General features: G+C 39.1%; 4 protein-coding genes and 2 pseudogenes across 5 annotated transcripts; 1 reads left to right on the top strand and 5 right to left on the bottom strand.

The window, feature by feature from the left end:
- Positions 1-2: 2 nt before the first annotated feature.
- LOC104747057 (uncharacterized) lies at positions 3-6,114 on the bottom strand. Its single transcript, XM_010468625.3, has 2 exons — positions 5,843-6,114; positions 3-5,721 (listed from the first exon to the last, which is right to left on the bottom strand). Exon 2 carries the CDS (start codon positions 3,820-3,822, stop codon positions 1,240-1,242), a length of 2,583 nt encoding a protein of 860 aa, XP_010466927.2. The 5' UTR covers positions 3,823-5,721; positions 5,843-6,114; the 3' UTR covers positions 3-1,239.
- LOC147926740 (small nucleolar RNA R71) lies at positions 2,939-3,039 on the top strand (annotated as a pseudogene).
- On the bottom strand, positions 5,333-5,861 carry LOC147926739 (chalcone synthase 1-like). The gene is made up of 2 exons (XM_087487187.1): positions 5,843-5,861; positions 5,333-5,721 (listed from the first exon to the last, which is right to left on the bottom strand). Exons 1-2 carry the CDS (start codon positions 5,859-5,861, stop codon positions 5,333-5,335), a joined length of 408 nt encoding a protein of 135 aa, XP_087343313.1.
- A 344-nt stretch (positions 6,115-6,458) lies between the features above and the next one.
- On the bottom strand, positions 6,459-8,448 carry LOC104748560 (putative pentatricopeptide repeat-containing protein At3g25060, mitochondrial pseudogene; annotated as a pseudogene). Its single transcript, XR_015582708.1, has one exon. The product of XR_015582708.1 is annotated as a putative pentatricopeptide repeat-containing protein At3g25060, mitochondrial pseudogene (transcript).
- A 39-nt stretch (positions 8,449-8,487) lies between these two features.
- LOC104747054 (xyloglucan endotransglucosylase/hydrolase protein 3-like) lies at positions 8,488-9,943 on the bottom strand. Its single transcript, XM_010468623.3, has 4 exons — positions 9,667-9,943; positions 9,471-9,571; positions 9,182-9,375; positions 8,488-9,077 (listed from the first exon to the last, which is right to left on the bottom strand). The coding sequence occupies exons 1-4, from the start codon at positions 9,863-9,865 to the stop codon at positions 8,696-8,698; spliced, it is 876 nt and encodes a 291-aa protein (XP_010466925.2). The 5' UTR covers positions 9,866-9,943; the 3' UTR covers positions 8,488-8,695.
- Positions 9,944-10,352: 409 nt separating this feature from the next.
- Positions 10,353-12,693, bottom strand: LOC104747053 (ER lumen protein-retaining receptor B). The gene is made up of 6 exons (XM_010468622.3): positions 12,432-12,693; positions 11,832-12,097; positions 11,598-11,713; positions 11,208-11,281; positions 10,817-10,880; positions 10,353-10,724 (listed from the first exon to the last, which is right to left on the bottom strand). Exons 1-6 carry the CDS (start codon positions 12,520-12,522, stop codon positions 10,688-10,690), a joined length of 648 nt encoding a protein of 215 aa, XP_010466924.1. The 5' UTR covers positions 12,523-12,693; the 3' UTR covers positions 10,353-10,687.
- Between the last annotated feature and the right edge of the window lie 2,993 nt (positions 12,694-15,686).

The raw sequence follows: 15,686 nt of genomic DNA, 5'->3' as shown, positions 1-15,686 counted from the left end.
CCTTTTCTCACTTCCATTCTTTTTTTTTTTTCTTTTTTTTTCAAATTTTTTTTCTTCTAATCAAAGGTGTAAGCGAATACCGGGGTCATCGGTAATTTACCTACCTCTCGCTTCCAAGCTTTGTGTGATCATTTGACTCAAGAGTAGAATAATGAGGTCACAGGTAATTTACCTACCTCTCTAAACTGATCAAAATCATTTCATCTTTTATTCTTTTTTTTTTTTTTTTTTTACTTAAAGCACTGAAGGGAAGAGAGAGGGGAGACATACTTTGAAAAATTGCACTGTCTTGTATGGCCTGAAGAAGATGTCTAGTCCACTGATTTTCAACCCCAAAGTAAGAGATTAAGTCCGGTTAAAATCCTGATAAAGGTTGAGACAACGTTAGATCAATCAGATATCCATTGAATAAGGGCTTTCAGGATTGTTGATAAGGCTCAAAGTCTTTCTAAGCTTCAGTTCTGAGATTAAGTATAAACAAATAATCATTAGAGTGTTAGCCAAATAAGAGAAATCATTAATCAAGATCATAATTCCCAAAGACAAAAAGAAAAAATTTGAAAAATTTGACTCAAACTTTATGGTTTTGACTGACACAACTGAAACTCAAAAACAGAAAATATAGTTAGTAACTAACCTCCCCCAGACTTAAACAACACTGTCCCCAGTGTTATCAAGTAAGAGGAAAGCAAAAATAAAATAAAATAAATAAAAATCAAAAGCAAAAGAAAAAAGAAAAACCTACCAGTGGGTTGCCTCCCACTAAGCGCTTGTTTTCAGTCATTAGCTTGACTGTGTTGGAGCTCATGCATCTGGAGGATCAGAACATGGCATTGAAGTCCTCTTCATCCAAGGTGGTGTATAAGCTTTAGGTGCATGAGGCTTGCCAAGGATGTGAGAAATAGGATCAGTGTGGGATTTAGGGATGGGATTGCTTCTCTTATGCCCTGCAAAATCATCAACAGAAGAAACAAGCGCTCTACGATAATCTCGTGGCTTGGTTAACTGTAAAACAGTTTTTGTAGCTTTGAAGGTCTTATTGATGATAGGAGGAAGTTTAGGAGAAGGAGATGCATACCTTGGCCTTACCTGAGGGCTCTGGAGTGTGGAGTGGGAGACTTTCTGTTTGGAAATAGGTTTCTGACTTGGAGCATCAGTTTTGGAGCTGTTCTGTCTCGGTCGTGGAGGGGTGTCGATCGATACCCTCTTGGTGGCATCGATCGACACTGAGCCTGATGCTCATGTTGCAGAAACTTTTTCAACAGAAAAAGTCTGTCCATCAATAGTAGGAGCCCTCCTCAGCTTATCCATCTCAAAATTCATACTCAATCCATCCACATTCAGTGTTATGTGTCCCTTCTGCACATCAATGACTGCACCAGCTGTAGCCAAGAAAGATCTTCCTAAGATGAGAGGATCTTTAGGCTCTATATCATACTTCAGCACCACAAAGTCAGTGGGAATCATGAAGTTTCCAACCTTAACTAGAATGTCCTCTAAAACACCTTCAGGAATTCTTCGGGAGCGATCAGCCAAGATAAGAGAAATCTGAGTTGGCTTGAATTCTGTCATCCCAAGTCTCACAGCAACAGAATGTGGCATCAAGTTGATGCTAGAGCCAAGGTCACAAAGTGAGTGTGCAAACCTTCCTGCTGAGATTGAGCAATCAAGGACAAAGCTTCCAGGATCTGGTAACTTCTCTGCAGTCCTACATTGAATAATTGCACTCACTTCCTTAGAGACAACCACCTCCTGCTTCTTCTCCTTCTTCCTCTGTGAAGGCTGGTTTAACAGAATTGCACTGACATCCTTAGTAAGCAGTGCTCCTTCTTCAGGGCTCAAACCATTGGATACCATTCTCCTCACATACCGCTTAAGAGGTGGTGAAAGCTTTACTGCATCAATTAAAGGCATCTCAATCATTACCTTGTCCATCATTGCTTTGCATCTAGCTTCCTCCATCTCTTGCTTAGACTTTCTTGGCTTGGGAAAAGGAACCTTAGGCTTGTAGACCCTTTCAACTGTTGGAACCTGAGATTTCGCAGCTTCTGGTTCCGTCTGAGAAGAGTGTCGATCGACACCCAGGTGGTGTCGATCGATTCCATCATCTGAAACCGAGAGATTGGCCGATTTTTCTCCTTGTTCTGCAGAAAACATTTCACCATCATCTTCATTTCTCACTGATATGGCATTGCAAGCATGTCTGGGGTTTGACTCAGTTCTTGCTGGAAGATAATTCTCTTGCCGTTTTACAGACCCAGCAGTCTGTGCAACTTGAACCTCCAGCTTCTTAACATGAACATTTAATGCTTCTATCTTCCCATTCAGCTCAGTGTAGACATTGTCAATCTTTCCATTGAATGTCACTGTCAGATTCTCTTGTCCCTGAAGAATCTGCTCGAGCATGGCTTCCATTCTACTCTCAGAAGAAGTCTGTGGAGGCGGAGACTGATAGGATGAGTTCCCATAAGTCCTTGTGAAGTTGCTCCCTTGTTGCTGCTTCTGGTAGTCCGGTTTGGGAATGTAGCCTGAAGAGTTCCCACTGTAAGGCCTGTGGCCTTGCTGATTGCCAAATCTCTGACCTTGATTGCCATATACAAAGTTGACATCTGCTTCTTCATTCCCAGTCTCAGGTTGTGGCTCAAATGATTCAACTTCAGCAGCAAAGTGAACTGATTTCTTACCAACCAGGAGATTATGAACTGAATCAAGCTTAGCATTAACAGAAGCTAGCTGGTTTGCATCAAATCCTCCATGCAATCTCTTCCTTTCAGCATCTGCTCTCTTAGTACTATTGCTAGCAGCTAAGTTCTCAATCAACAATTCAGCATCTTCTGGCATTCTTGTCTTGAAATTTCCATGACTTGCAGCATCTAAAGCCAACTGATACTCCCAGTCACACCCTCTGAAGAAGATACTTAGCAGTTGAACTCTTGAGAAACCATGGTGTGGACAGTCCCTTTGGTAAGCCTTGAATCTCACCCAAGCTGCTTTGAAAGCTTCATCTGGTCTCTGCTTGAAGGAAGACAGCTTGACTCTCAACTCATCTGACATTGCATCATCATAGAAGTGGTTGAGAAAGGCCACCTTGACATCACGCCAGCTTGTCAATGATCCAGGAGGCAGCTGTTTCAACCACTGAGATGCCTCTCCTGCAAGTGAGTAAGGGAAAAGTTTGCAGAAGATGTAGTCCTCAGTTACCCCATTTGCCTTGATGCTAGTCACCAGATCCTCAAAATGCTCAATGTGATCCAAAGGCTTCTCATTGGGCAAAGCAGAGAAAGGTCTCTGCCCAACTAGTTGAAAGTATGCAGGTTTCAACTCAAAATCATTCCTCTGAAAAGGGGGAGGAACAATAGCAGACCGGTTCTCATACACCAGATCAGCCCGATTGTAGTCAGCAATGGTCCTGATCAGATCCCGGTTGTTCTCCTGTCGTCGAACAGGGTTCTGTACGTGGTTGGCAGCTCCACGCACGTCTGCAGGTTGGTGTCGATCGATGCCACCTGGTTGGTGTCGATCAACACCCAGATCCGGATTATCAACGACACCAGCTTGCTGGTTCACAACAGCCTGCTCGTTGACAACAGGTTCAGGGATCACGTTCCCTTCTGCATCAAGCTTTTGGCCCTGCACATTGCGCAAGTGGCCCTCTTGATCCCTCAAAACACCAGCTTCATCACGCATCAGAATGATTGTATTAACCATCTTCAGAGATTTAGCTGCCTTTCTGTTCTCACGTTCTAGTTTTCCCAACTCTTTGTTTGACAAATTCACAGTAGGACCAGACTTGTTATTCCTTGTGTGAGGTTTAGGAGGCATGCACCTGAAACACCAAAGAGAAGAAAAACAAAAACGTGTTAGTTTGAAAATAAAAAGAAAAAAAATCTAGACAAAATCAAAAACTCAAATCTAATGGTAGATCAAAGAGTCCCCGGCAACGGCGCCAAAATTTGATATGCTCAAATTAACCCTAGAGCTACTCTCTCAAATTAAGAGATCACTGCAGTACTTAGGGGTCGAATTCCACAGAGACTCAAGACTACACAATAAATTATAGAGTTTTTCAATTATGCTAAACAGATTAAATTAAATTAAAACAAAAGCAATGCAAAATATTAATATTAAAGACTGTTGTAAATTCAAGAGATCAAAAAGCTAGGCCTAGGGAATTTCTGAGGAAATTATGAAATATTAAATCAATCAATAAATTAGGATTCAAACAATTAAGAACAGATCTAGAACTCTAAACACTTTTGTAAATTAAATCAGTTCTCACTGCAAATAATATCTAAATTTAAAACCAGAAAATCCAAATCTCTTTGTAAAATTCTAGGTAATAAATCAGCAATAAAATCAGGTTTAGATTGCTCACAAAATTATTAAATCAAATCTCTTTGTAAGAAATAATTTTGCTCATCAAAAGGTTTTATCAGGAAAACAATTATATTCTCATATCAATTTATTTTCCTAAGGTATTAATTCTAGATGGCCAATCAAGGATTAATATGAAGAACAACCTAAGATGAAGATCTAGCAAGATAAAGAATCCTAAATAATCAGATCTAATAATTCATAAAATCCCTGTGAAAAACCCTGAACCTAACAAACAAATTACTCAGACATAATCAATGAAGAACAAAACATGATTCTGAATAATAAGCAATTGAAATTAAAAGAGTAAGAAGGAGTTTAAGAATTCTTCTCTACAAAGCAGTTCAGATCTCTCTCCCAAAAGCTCTCAAAATTTCACAGGATTGCAGAAAAATAAAACTCTCTAGAATAAAACTTTTTTGGTTTTGAAAACCTAAAAACTATATATATATATGTCCTAAAACACGTCAGGGACTTATGTTGCAAATATGGAAAACTTTGGGGCAGATTTGTAAATTTTCCAAAACTTGGGTCTTGAGTCGGCAGAGATGAGTGTCAATCGATGCCTCCTATCTTGGTGTCGGTCGATGCTCCTGCTTTCATCCGAGACCAAATTGATTCTTCAAGATTTATGCTCCAAAACATCCAAATTGCTCCATTTTGCTCCTTTCATGCCAAAATCCTAGAAAACCTGTAAAGACTCAAAAACAATCTAGAAACAAATGAAAAGACACTAAAAGACTCCTTATATCATGGTTAAAAACCACAAAAACCATGATATATCACGTGCAACTTTAACTTAGCACAAGAAAATCCAAGTATGATGGTAGACATAAACACAACTGAAGCAAATGAGTTTAAAGTTTAAACCAATCGTTTTAAGAAGGGAAATGCATTGTCCTCAAGAGGAACAACGGTGGGATCCCGGACCTATGCATTTTCACCATGTCTTCTCTCACTATGAGTTTTGTCTCCACAACTCCCTCGCACTTCTTCGACGGAGAGGATTAGGAACCTCATCCCTCTGCACCTCAATGAACATAGGCGTGGTAACCTCGGACAAGACAAGGAAGGCAGGGTCGTTTCTTCTGAGGAAGTCCCTATAGAGACGGATGGCAGTAGCCTCGTCATACCAGCCTTGTTGGTACTGGTAATGGACGAAAGAGGGACGAGTACTGAGTAACGTGGTGAGATGGTGGTCAGGGCCATGTATATTGTGGCTAGGTGTGATGCAGATGACGAGGTGTGTGAGTGTGGACTCCGGCATACCCCACTCTTGTATAGCCCTGTTTTGTCCCTCCATACTCAGCTGAGAGACGTTGATTACCGTTATCTCCTGTCGTAACTCTGCAAAATATTTGAGACAACCGTTGTTAATCATATATATATACATTTTTATATATATGCACTACTTTAATTTGTAAATGGTTTCTTAATTCTTATTATGTCTCTTTTTTTTTTTTTTTACCTCCGCCTTTTCGCGCCATGGTACTCGTAGTGTCGGACGGGTACCGAGTACCCATCTTCTGACGCAGCGCAAAGCTTTCAAGACATTGCTTGAAGGCTATATGCCTATGGAGAGAGAGTGGGATATTCAAGTTTATTTATACACACGGCTAAAAGACCCGTATCCCTCTTTTTCTCCTTCTTTTATTGTTATTATTTTTTCCCTTATCAGTTAACAAAAATGGTCCAAACAAATTGGATGGTGTGTGTACATTGTCGAGAGAAGAAAAACTTGCACATACACTTGACTTTCGAAAGATATATATTGTGCGGTAGCAAATTGGCAGGGAGTGGAGAGAAGCCTCCGGGAAACTGATTGGAAACTTCTTTGTTTCTCTTTCTCCCTTCCAAGCCTCATTTTACAACAAAGTCTAACGATCGAGACACCTTGTGGTGGCAAATTGGGGCTATCCAAGTCAAGTGGGACAAATTATTTTTTTACAGTTTCACCATAATATACCAAAACAAATTTTGTGGAGTGCTTCGTCTTCGAATCTGCCTCTGCTTTTCAATTTCAAGTCAGATTTTTAACTTCGATTTGAATATTTTCACTAATGAGTTTCGATGATCAGGCATCGTGATGATCGACATTAGATTATTTCAGAAAAGAGGAGTATAATGATTTTAAAGGGCAGTGGTACTAATGGGAAATACCACATTCAGAAATGGGTGTATACACATTCTTCATCTCAGAATTCAAGTTTCTCAACACTTGCAATATGTGATAATGTTCATGGTGGCTCAGGTCTTCCATGAGAAAGGTTTGAAGCTGCCCATTTACTTCGATGGCGCTGTAGCCTGGTACCTTCTCCATGGCCCCATTTCTCATCAACTTCCTCACTTTGGCCACTTCCTTCCACTTATTGGCAGTTGCAAAGAAGTTAGAAACCAGTGTTTGGATCCCGGTGCTATCCGGATTCAGCTGGAGAATCTTATTAGCCGCGATGTCGCCAACTGATAGATTCCTGTGACTGATGCATCCTGAAAGAAGAGCAACCCAAATAGGCAAAGCATTGTCAAGTTTCTCAGAGTTTATCATGTCAAGAGCCTCTTCGACTCTCCCTGCACGTGCGAGAAGATCGATCAAACAGACGTAGTGTTTTTCGCTCGGCTGGATATTATATTTGTTTATCATGGCGTTGAACCAACGTTGGCCTTGTTCTACAAGACCCGAGTGGCTAAGAGCAGAGAGTAGGGATGCAAACGTGGCGTGGTCGGGTTCTATCTTCGATTCTGTCATTTTGAGGAACATCGATACAACTTCTTGACCGTCACCATGGATTCCATAACAAGATATCATTGTGTTCCAACAAACCAAGTCTTTCTTTCCCACCTGTTCAAAGATTTCTCTTGATTTTGAAACAGCACCACATTTTGAGTACATGTCCATCAGTGCAGTTGCGGTTACTCGATCAAGAACATGCCTTTTCAAAATGTAACAATGTACCGCTCTACCAGACTTTAATGACCCGACTTGCGAACACGCCACAAGTACTCCAACAAGAGTCACTAGATCCGGTTGAAACCCAAGGCTCTGCATCTCCACTACTGCATCAAAAGCATTACTGGCTAATCCATTTTGAGCAAATCCAGAGATCAACGACCCCCACGAAACTGTGGTCTTAAACACCATCCTACTAAACACCCTGGAAGCAAGCTCTATAAACCCAACCTTAGCATACATATCAACCAGACTAGTTTCAACTACAACATTCATAGGAAGACCTGTTCTAATCATATAACCATGAACCGAACTGCCTATTTTCATATCCCCGAGATCACCAGAAGCTTGTAACAGACCCAACATCACAACCTTATCCCTACCAAATCCTTCATTATGCATCTCTCTGTAGAACTCAACTGCCTTCAATGACTTACCACCCTGTGCAAACCCTGTCACCATTGTTGTCCAGCAAATAACATCTCTTTTCGTCATCTTTCTAAACAAAACCTCTGCTTCATCCATTTTCCCACACTTCACATACAGATTCAAAACAGACGAACAAACAAAGACATCATTTTTATACCCAAATTCCTCTGCTTTACACCACACTTCCTCTCCTTTCTCTAAAGCCATACAAGTCAAGCACGCCTTGATCGTCATAGTAAACGTTGAGCTATCTGGTTGAACCCTTTCATCTATCATCTGATCATAAAGCCGTAAAACCTCATCTGGTTTGTTTCCACGAGAATACGCCACAACCATGGAATTATAAACAGAAACACTCCTCTGAGGCAATTCCTCGAACACCTTACGTGCATAAAAGATCTCCCCGATTCGTCCACATGAAGCAACGAGATCGCGACTAATGGAGCTTCCATTAACTAAATTACCGGAAGTGATTACGAAAGCGTGGACCTGAGCAATGTTCCGCTTGTAATTACTAGCAGATAGCAAAAGTTTGAGACGTCTCGGACACAAGAGAGTCCGATGTAACATACAGAAAATGTTGTCTGTCAAACCAAACCAGACCGAACTTAACTCTCTCACTCGTGTTTGATTCTATCTGATAGTTATCCAATTCAATTGCTTGATAACTTTTTCAAAACCAAATTTGATTATGCAAACCGGAACGTACCGGACGGTCAAGGCATTTAACACATACGTTGGGTTGAATTAATCAATCATTTAATTGTATTTAACACATACTACTATTTTGAGCATACACAAATACGATCAACTTCTCAGCTGTGATATGTAGTCCTTATATTACTATAACTTAACACTCTCCTTAATTAATACCTCTCGTAATAAGTTTTTGTAACTTATAGAAAGGAGATTTTAAAAATCCCCTGTATACGTTATGTTACTTCATCAATAACATTCTCTAGGAGGAGTTTGGTACTTAGAGCGATCAGTACAATAGTCATAGTTCATGTACTTGTTCCTGAAATGCTCATACATACTCTGTTCGTGTCCGTTTAATCTTTGATAATTGCCTGCATTCCACCAGTAGTTGGAGGATGCACAAGCGCCGACATTATTACTCCGACCATCTATGTTGCAGCCGGATAGAGAGAAGTCTTGGAAATGGGCAATGAAAGGAGAGTAAGACCAGTTAACCTTAGTCCGACCTCCATCAGTCGCCCAATCATCACCGTTCCAGAGACTAGCCTCGACTTGCATAGGCTTTGTTGGATAGCTTACGCCGTTTTCGTTTTTGTACACTCTTATTGGGATGTTGTCCACGTAAAACCTAGCATTCCACGTTGATTATAATTGCATTAAACCTATTTGTCATGAAATAAATAGAGAAAGATAACAAGTGATTAAGAAGAAGGATTAATGTAATCAACGTACACAATTTGGTAAGGGTTCCAAAGAATCCCGTATGTGTGGTAATGTTTGGTTGGGTTGAACCAAAGCACAAACCTCTCTTCTCTGTTTCCTTCTCCATTCAGAAACAGATTTGTCTGTAACGTTACCGGTTTCCCGTAGTTGTTCCCTAGAAATTCGAAGTCAATCTCGTCGTGACCACCTCCTTTCGAAGTCAACTGTAATTATTTACGTATATATAGACAATTTATTGATAATGACTTTAGAATTAGTCTATACGTATAGATGTGTGTAATTAATCAAGAATACAAACATAAAAGGCCGTGACGATGCCGCCAGTATTTCCTCCGGGAACTTTGATTCTTATTTGGAATAGACCTGATCCGTAGCTGTTCTTGGATTCAAACCCACCACCTGTACTTTCATGTAGAAGCAAAACCTATTGAAGCCTTACGGATTTCACAGCTTTTTCATGGTGTTTTATATAAGCAAAAAGTAGGGAGACGAACCTGAAGATTGATCCATGTAGAGATCAACTTCTTGGCCAGAGTGGAGTGTGGAAACATGACTTTGCCCCCACGTAACAACATAATTCTGACCGAAAGTAACATATTTGTCGATTCCTCGTCCTTTGAAAACCCTAGAATCTACCCCTGTGATGATCCATAACGCTAGTGCCAAAACACCACAAGTTCTCATATAGTCCATCTTGATATAATCCGTTTTTGTGTAAGGTACGATAGTGTTGCATGAACTGGTTTAATAAGTTGAAAAAGTGGAAAGCATGAAAGATATGGAGGAGACAAAGAAATTAGAGTCACATCAAATTCTCTATACATCTCCTACACGCCATTCTTATTATCCCCATGCCCATCGGCCATCACCATTTTTGATCACATGTTATCTTTTTTTCTAAGACCATTAATTACTATCTTCTACAATAGCTTATATGATAATTATGTTGATTTGATCGAGTATGGGTAAGAACAAATTAAGTATTTGATTCGAGTGTAACGAAATATAGAAGAACTGTCTATGCTGACGTTAAGGTTAACAAAAAAAATTAACCTTTTGATCCATTGCTCCTTTTAGGACTACTCGAAATTGCTACCTAACCTAGATCACGAGAATGGTAGATAAGAATTTAGAAGCCTACTCCACATAATTCGTAGAACATTACTTCATTACATGTCTATTTATTCTTTATAAAAGTGGAGTTTCACATTTCCTCCATATTATTATCTTTAGTCACATTTTCCCGCAATTTGAAAACAGTTCACATTTCGTTGTGAAGTGTGATGAATATATTACTGTCATGTCGAAATATTTAGTAACATTAACTCGACCAAAAAAGATGAGGGACGAGAAAGTCTAAAGAAAGTGTAATAAGTTAGATTGCTGGAGTTTACACATCTCTGCTCGTTCTCCTCTACTAACCACCATCGGAATAAACTGGTAACATCACGATGGATATTGTGTCGTGCACCAAATTGAATCCGTAGGGCATCCGAGCATTGGAAAATTTAGATATTAAGCTGGTAACTGGAGCTTTTTGTTGTTCTTCCAGCTGCAAACATAACGAGAAAAGAAAACCAAAAAACAGTCAAAGGCAGAATTTAAAACATTAAGAACAAAGGGAGAATATGAGGGAAATGTTACCTTAGGAAATAATAATAGAAGAAGTCGGCATATAGCAGTGTCTGAACAAGCCCGGCGATCCATGCTGCATCATTGCAATCAAACATTTTTGAAATGTCAGATCATGAATAATAATAACCAAGACAATAAATATTGAAAAAGGTGAATGATGAGTCGAGATGCTTTCACACAAGATTCGTGTGGCAAAGAGGCTCTACATGTCTATTGAGTCCAGATGTTAAATTTTAGTCTGACCTTATGAGCAGGCCAAAACTGACATCACATTTTCAGTCATAAGTTGCACAACTTGACAAAAACTAATCTAACTAGGAGGAAACTAAACAGTTGGTCATGCGCTAACGTGTGATGCGTGTAAATGACGAGTAAGGTTGAGAGAGAGAGAGGAACATACTTATCCAATGAACAAAGTGTGGCTCAGTGAAGTAACGGTAGATCCAGTTGAGGATGTATAATCCACGGTAGCCCCTGCAAGAAGAGGGCATTATTGGTCAATCGAACTATGAAACTCAGAGTCAGAGCGTAACTAAATCATAAAGTTCAGAACAGCCAGTCAATGATGTAAATAGGGTAAAATGTTGGTCAAGAAAAGAAACAGATAGCATTGCATCATAGCAAATTAGTAGAAGTGTAGAAAAAATCACAAATGCACAAAAATCCAAAATCTGTGAAGTACCCAGACATGCACAGGAATAAAATATGGATATAGTCAAGAGAAGTTCAGAGGAATGAAGAAAAACGGATACTTTTCAAATAAATGGAAGTTATGGAAACAAGATCGTACCCAAGGAGAAAAATATATTGCCCGGTCAAGTTGTCAATGTTTCTAGTCCTTTGCAGCAAGACAAGCTGAGGTAATATGGCAACAGCTTCCAAGTACAATGAAAACGTCCAAAGCACCTGATATCGTAAAGCACATACCAATTGCAGAATAATATAAATCAGCTAGTCAAACAAAACAGTTCAGGGCCTTCAGGCTCCATGGAAAATAAATTACAATCTTACTGAAAAGACAAACCTCAAGAAAGGTAAACTTTTCATGAATAAGAAGAGCTAAGAGTAGGCAGGGAAGCACAAGGAACCAATGGCGAAACGTATCTTGCTCCCTGTCGTAAGTCCTGTGGACGGCCTTATGATACTTGATGTACCAAACAATCGAAAAGGAACTTCCTAAAAACACCAACTTCATAGAAGTGTTGTAGAGAGACACGAAACTCGTGAAAATATCCAAATACCGTGTAGCAAAGACAATGGCATAGAGTTCTTGGGTCTTCAATGAGACACCTGCAAATATACAAAAACACAAATTGAAACTCTTATAAACGCTGAATCAAACGTGATGATCCAACGAACTACATTTAAAACCTCAATCCCGTGAGATCCATTCATACAAATTAGACCAATCTTCGATCAATGGCGACGAAATTACTACCGATACTCGAATTAGATCCATCATTTATACAATTGAACTACTCTTTCTAAATTCCCAAATTGACAGAAACGTAATCGAGTGAGGAATCATATGGTCAACGTCAATTATGAGAAGCTAATCGAAACCGCATAATCTAAATCACATTTCAGCTAAATCCAGAGACGAATTGAGGAAAAATGTACAAACCAGCGCAGGATTTGATGGTGTGGATCTTGAGAAGCAAGACCAGAACACTGGCCAGGTGAGTCATATCACCAGCTAATCTGAAAATGTTCATCTCCGATTCGTGACTAATCTAAACCTCCTCCTTCTGAATTTGGAAGAAACAAAGATCTCTAGGGTTTTATGAAGCTCTCTGCTCCTTTCGTCGTTTGTCTTCTCCTACACCCACACTACGGGTTCGTGCTAGATCTCGTCGATGGCGTTTCCACTAATTTTCTCTGTTTTTTTCTTTTTTTTTTTGGAAAATAAATGAATAGTTGGACTGAAAGCCCAGGAGTTCTCACTATTGGGCCTACAAAATGAAAGCCCAGGAGTTATCGGTTCGATTTTAAACCGGTGGTAACCTAAGCAACTACAAATTGAAACGAGAGGGAAGTAAGGGTGGGAGAAAAAACCGAACCGAACCGAAACAAATGATTTGATTTGATTATGGTTTAGCCTAAATTTTCATTGTACAGTTGTTATTTAGCCGGTGGTAACCTAAGCAACTACAAATTGAAACGAGAGGGAAGTAAGGGTGGGAGAAAAAACCGAACCGAACCGAAACAAAACAAATGATTTGATTTGATTATGGTTTAGCCTAAATTTTCATTGTACAGTTGTTATTTAGCCGGTGGTAACCTAAGCAACTACAAATACAAATTGAAATTAGGTAACAACCCGCACTATGTGCGGGATAAATCTTTGCAGATAAAATTAGAGTTATGAGTAAATTTATTTTTTAGGATCTAAAATTTGTTTGTGTAAAAACAAAATATATAACCCGTGAAAGTATGTTTAAATCAAACTATTATGTATCAACTGATCATATAATCCGCTCTTTCTTCAATCTATGCAAGATTTTTTATTTTTTAAATTTTCTTTTATTTTGTGTAAAAATATGTTTCACCCGTGAAATATTATACCAATAGTATTAAATAAGTCAATTGTCTATAATAATGATTATTGCAATAATTTTATTATGGAACCTTTAAATATGTGAATAGTAATCAATTTTTTCAATAGGTGAATAATTTCGGGTTTTGAAAACATTTTAATCTAATAATTTTATATTTTAATAATTAAATATATTATAAAATGATTAAAGAAATTTTAAAATTGAAATGTTTGATTTTTTATAATTAATTGAAAAGGAATATTCCTTAATCATTCAATAGCAATTATGTGTAAATATCCATAAAAATTAGGGCAATAAATTATGTGTAAATATCCATAGGGCAATAAATTCACCAGTGTCTCGAGCTCCCTAACGACGACACATTAGCATTTTCTTGAGAATGCTTCTCTAATATATAGGACACATCAGCATTTTCTTGAGAATGCTTCTCTATTAATATATAGGAGATGAGAGGAAAGTAAGACCATCTCAAATGTATTACTCTATTTTAGAGAAACTCTATAATAAAGATGGTTTTTACTCCAATGTATTTTTTTCTCTAAACAAGAATATTCTAAATAGATTCTATTTTTATTTAAACATTAATACTTTTTTTTTCAACCTTTTCGTAATGATTGCCTGCAGCAGAAATGTCTACGTGCAATGTCTTGTTTTCACCGGATAGTCCTGGTCCTCCTAGCCTTGGGGAAAATTTAAACATAGTCTCTCCTCCTTCAGTGGACCTCATATCCAGTATATCACTTTGTGTACGACGGTCAGCTAGATCATTATTCCTATGCACCTGCACTGGCTTTTCTTCTGTTTGTTTCTTTGTAAAGTTCAAAGTTGAAGATGGTGTTGATGTCCAAATCGGTCACAATTAGTATGTTTAGTTCGGTAAAAAGGAGGTCGAGGTTCTCTTCAATTTAATCGGTGCCGAAACACAAAAGACGGGTTACAACACGACTTAAACGAGTTATAAGAACAGTTGAGGATGATAGACGAGCTTATAACTCGTCGTTTCCTAAGCTGTTGACTTTGAAGCCGTTGACTCTTGCTTGGACGAGCTAGGGCTCTTGTACTTCTGTATGAATTCTCTTGCCTTTTTTGCGATCCCCGCTCCCGAAGACCGTACACCTTTATTTATAGAGAATCGTGTCGGTTCGTCCACTTAAAGGACCATAATACCCCTCCTTCCTTAGGAGGTTTATTTTGGCTTTTTCCTGGGCCAGGCCTTTTGTTTAGGGTGAGATCCACCCCTAACAGTAGTCCCCCCCCCCTTCGCCTTTAGTTCGTAGTCTTTAGGCGAAGGACCGTTCGTGAAGGGTCGCTTCTTTGGTTCGGTAAGCGAAAAGTCGCGCGTGAGATAACGGTTGCTTCTTGAATTGGGAGTGTCTCAGCAGATTCAGTGCGGCGATTTGGGGGAAGAGGCTTGGAAAGGTGTTTCGATTGAGTATCGGACGACTGATGTGATCGAGAAGGAACCTTCTTGGTCGAACCAGCACCAGAAGAAGAGACAGCACGACGAGCATCTGGTTGGGGAGTCGAACGAGGAATGGACAACGGCTCTACGGTTCGGCGATAACGAGCAGATGCATCAGGAAGGTTCATATTCAACTTGCCCATTGTCTCGGCTAGAAAAGGACAATAGAAACGGTGTCAGAACAAAGTCGCGCGTGAGATAACGGTTTTCCATGTCTTGGGTAAGCACTAAAATGAGGCACATAACCATTCTCAACCCGTATAGAAGAAGACCTCGGGTCTCGTCCAAAATCATAAGCATCAAAAGAAGGACATTCAGATTCAATCCTCCTCAGTTCATGAAACCGAGCAGCAGCACTGTCATACCCCGGTAAGTGATTCTGATGATAGTAAAGGTCCCCACCAAATCTGTTCCCATTGTTATGAGTTTTCCATGAAAGGACAGGAGAGTGGACAGGAGTATGATGATGATCCTTGAGAAACTCCATGGAAAACTCTTCCCCAGTCTGAAGTGAAACGTTTTTATTCACATTTCTTCTCTCAGCCAAGACAGCTGCTTGTTCCGCGTTTTGCCTAGCCCATCTATCTGACATAGTAGTTGACTGACGTTCTCTCTATCACAAACAAAAAGCTAAGAGTTTTTGTGATATAAATAAACCTCCTCTGACTCTTAGCTGACATTTAAACATTAATACTTTTTTTATAAAACTTACAATTAAACTCCATATATTTTACTTTAATATTAAACTTTATACTTTTTCCATTTCTATAACAATCGCGGAAGACCAGATAAAAACTAATACAAATATGCCAATAAAGAATAACAAACTATATCTATATACTTATTTAAGCAACCCTTT

This window comes from Camelina sativa, chromosome 15, assembly GCF_030686135.1.
Source record: "Camelina sativa cultivar CO46 ecotype springtype chromosome 15, ASM3068613v1".
Lineage (NCBI taxonomy): Eukaryota > Viridiplantae > Streptophyta > Magnoliopsida > Brassicales > Brassicaceae > Camelina > Camelina sativa.
This window is presented reverse-complemented; position numbering and strand designations above follow the sequence as displayed.

Excerpts from the sequence above, each read along its gene's own strand:
- LOC104747053 (XM_010468622.3), bottom strand. The coding sequence starts at position 12,522 with ATGAACATTTTCAGATTAGCTGGTGATATGACTCACCTGGCCAGTGTT. Across the intron at positions 11,282-11,597 it reads CAATATATTTTTCTCCTTGG|GGGCTACCGTGGATTATACA; the intron begins GTACGATCTTGT and ends CTCTTCTTGCAG. Across the intron at positions 10,881-11,207 it reads ACACTTTGTTCATTGGATAA|CATGGATCGCCGGGCTTGTT; the intron begins GTATGTTCCTCT and ends GCAATGATGCAG.
- LOC104747054 (XM_010468623.3), bottom strand. The coding sequence starts at position 9,865 with ATGGACTATATGAGAACTTGTGGTGTTTTGGCACTAGCGTTATGGATC. Across the intron at positions 9,572-9,666 it reads CTACATGGATCAATCTTCAG|GTGGTGGGTTTGAATCCAAG; the intron begins GTTCGTCTCCCT and ends ATGAAAGTACAG. Across the intron at positions 9,078-9,181 it reads TGGAACCCTTACCAAATTGT|GTTTTACGTGGACAACATCC; the intron begins GTACGTTGATTA and ends GTGGAATGCTAG.
- LOC104747057 (XM_010468625.3), bottom strand. The coding sequence starts at position 3,822 with ATGCCTCCTAAACCTCACACAAGGAATAACAAGTCTGGTCCTACTGTG.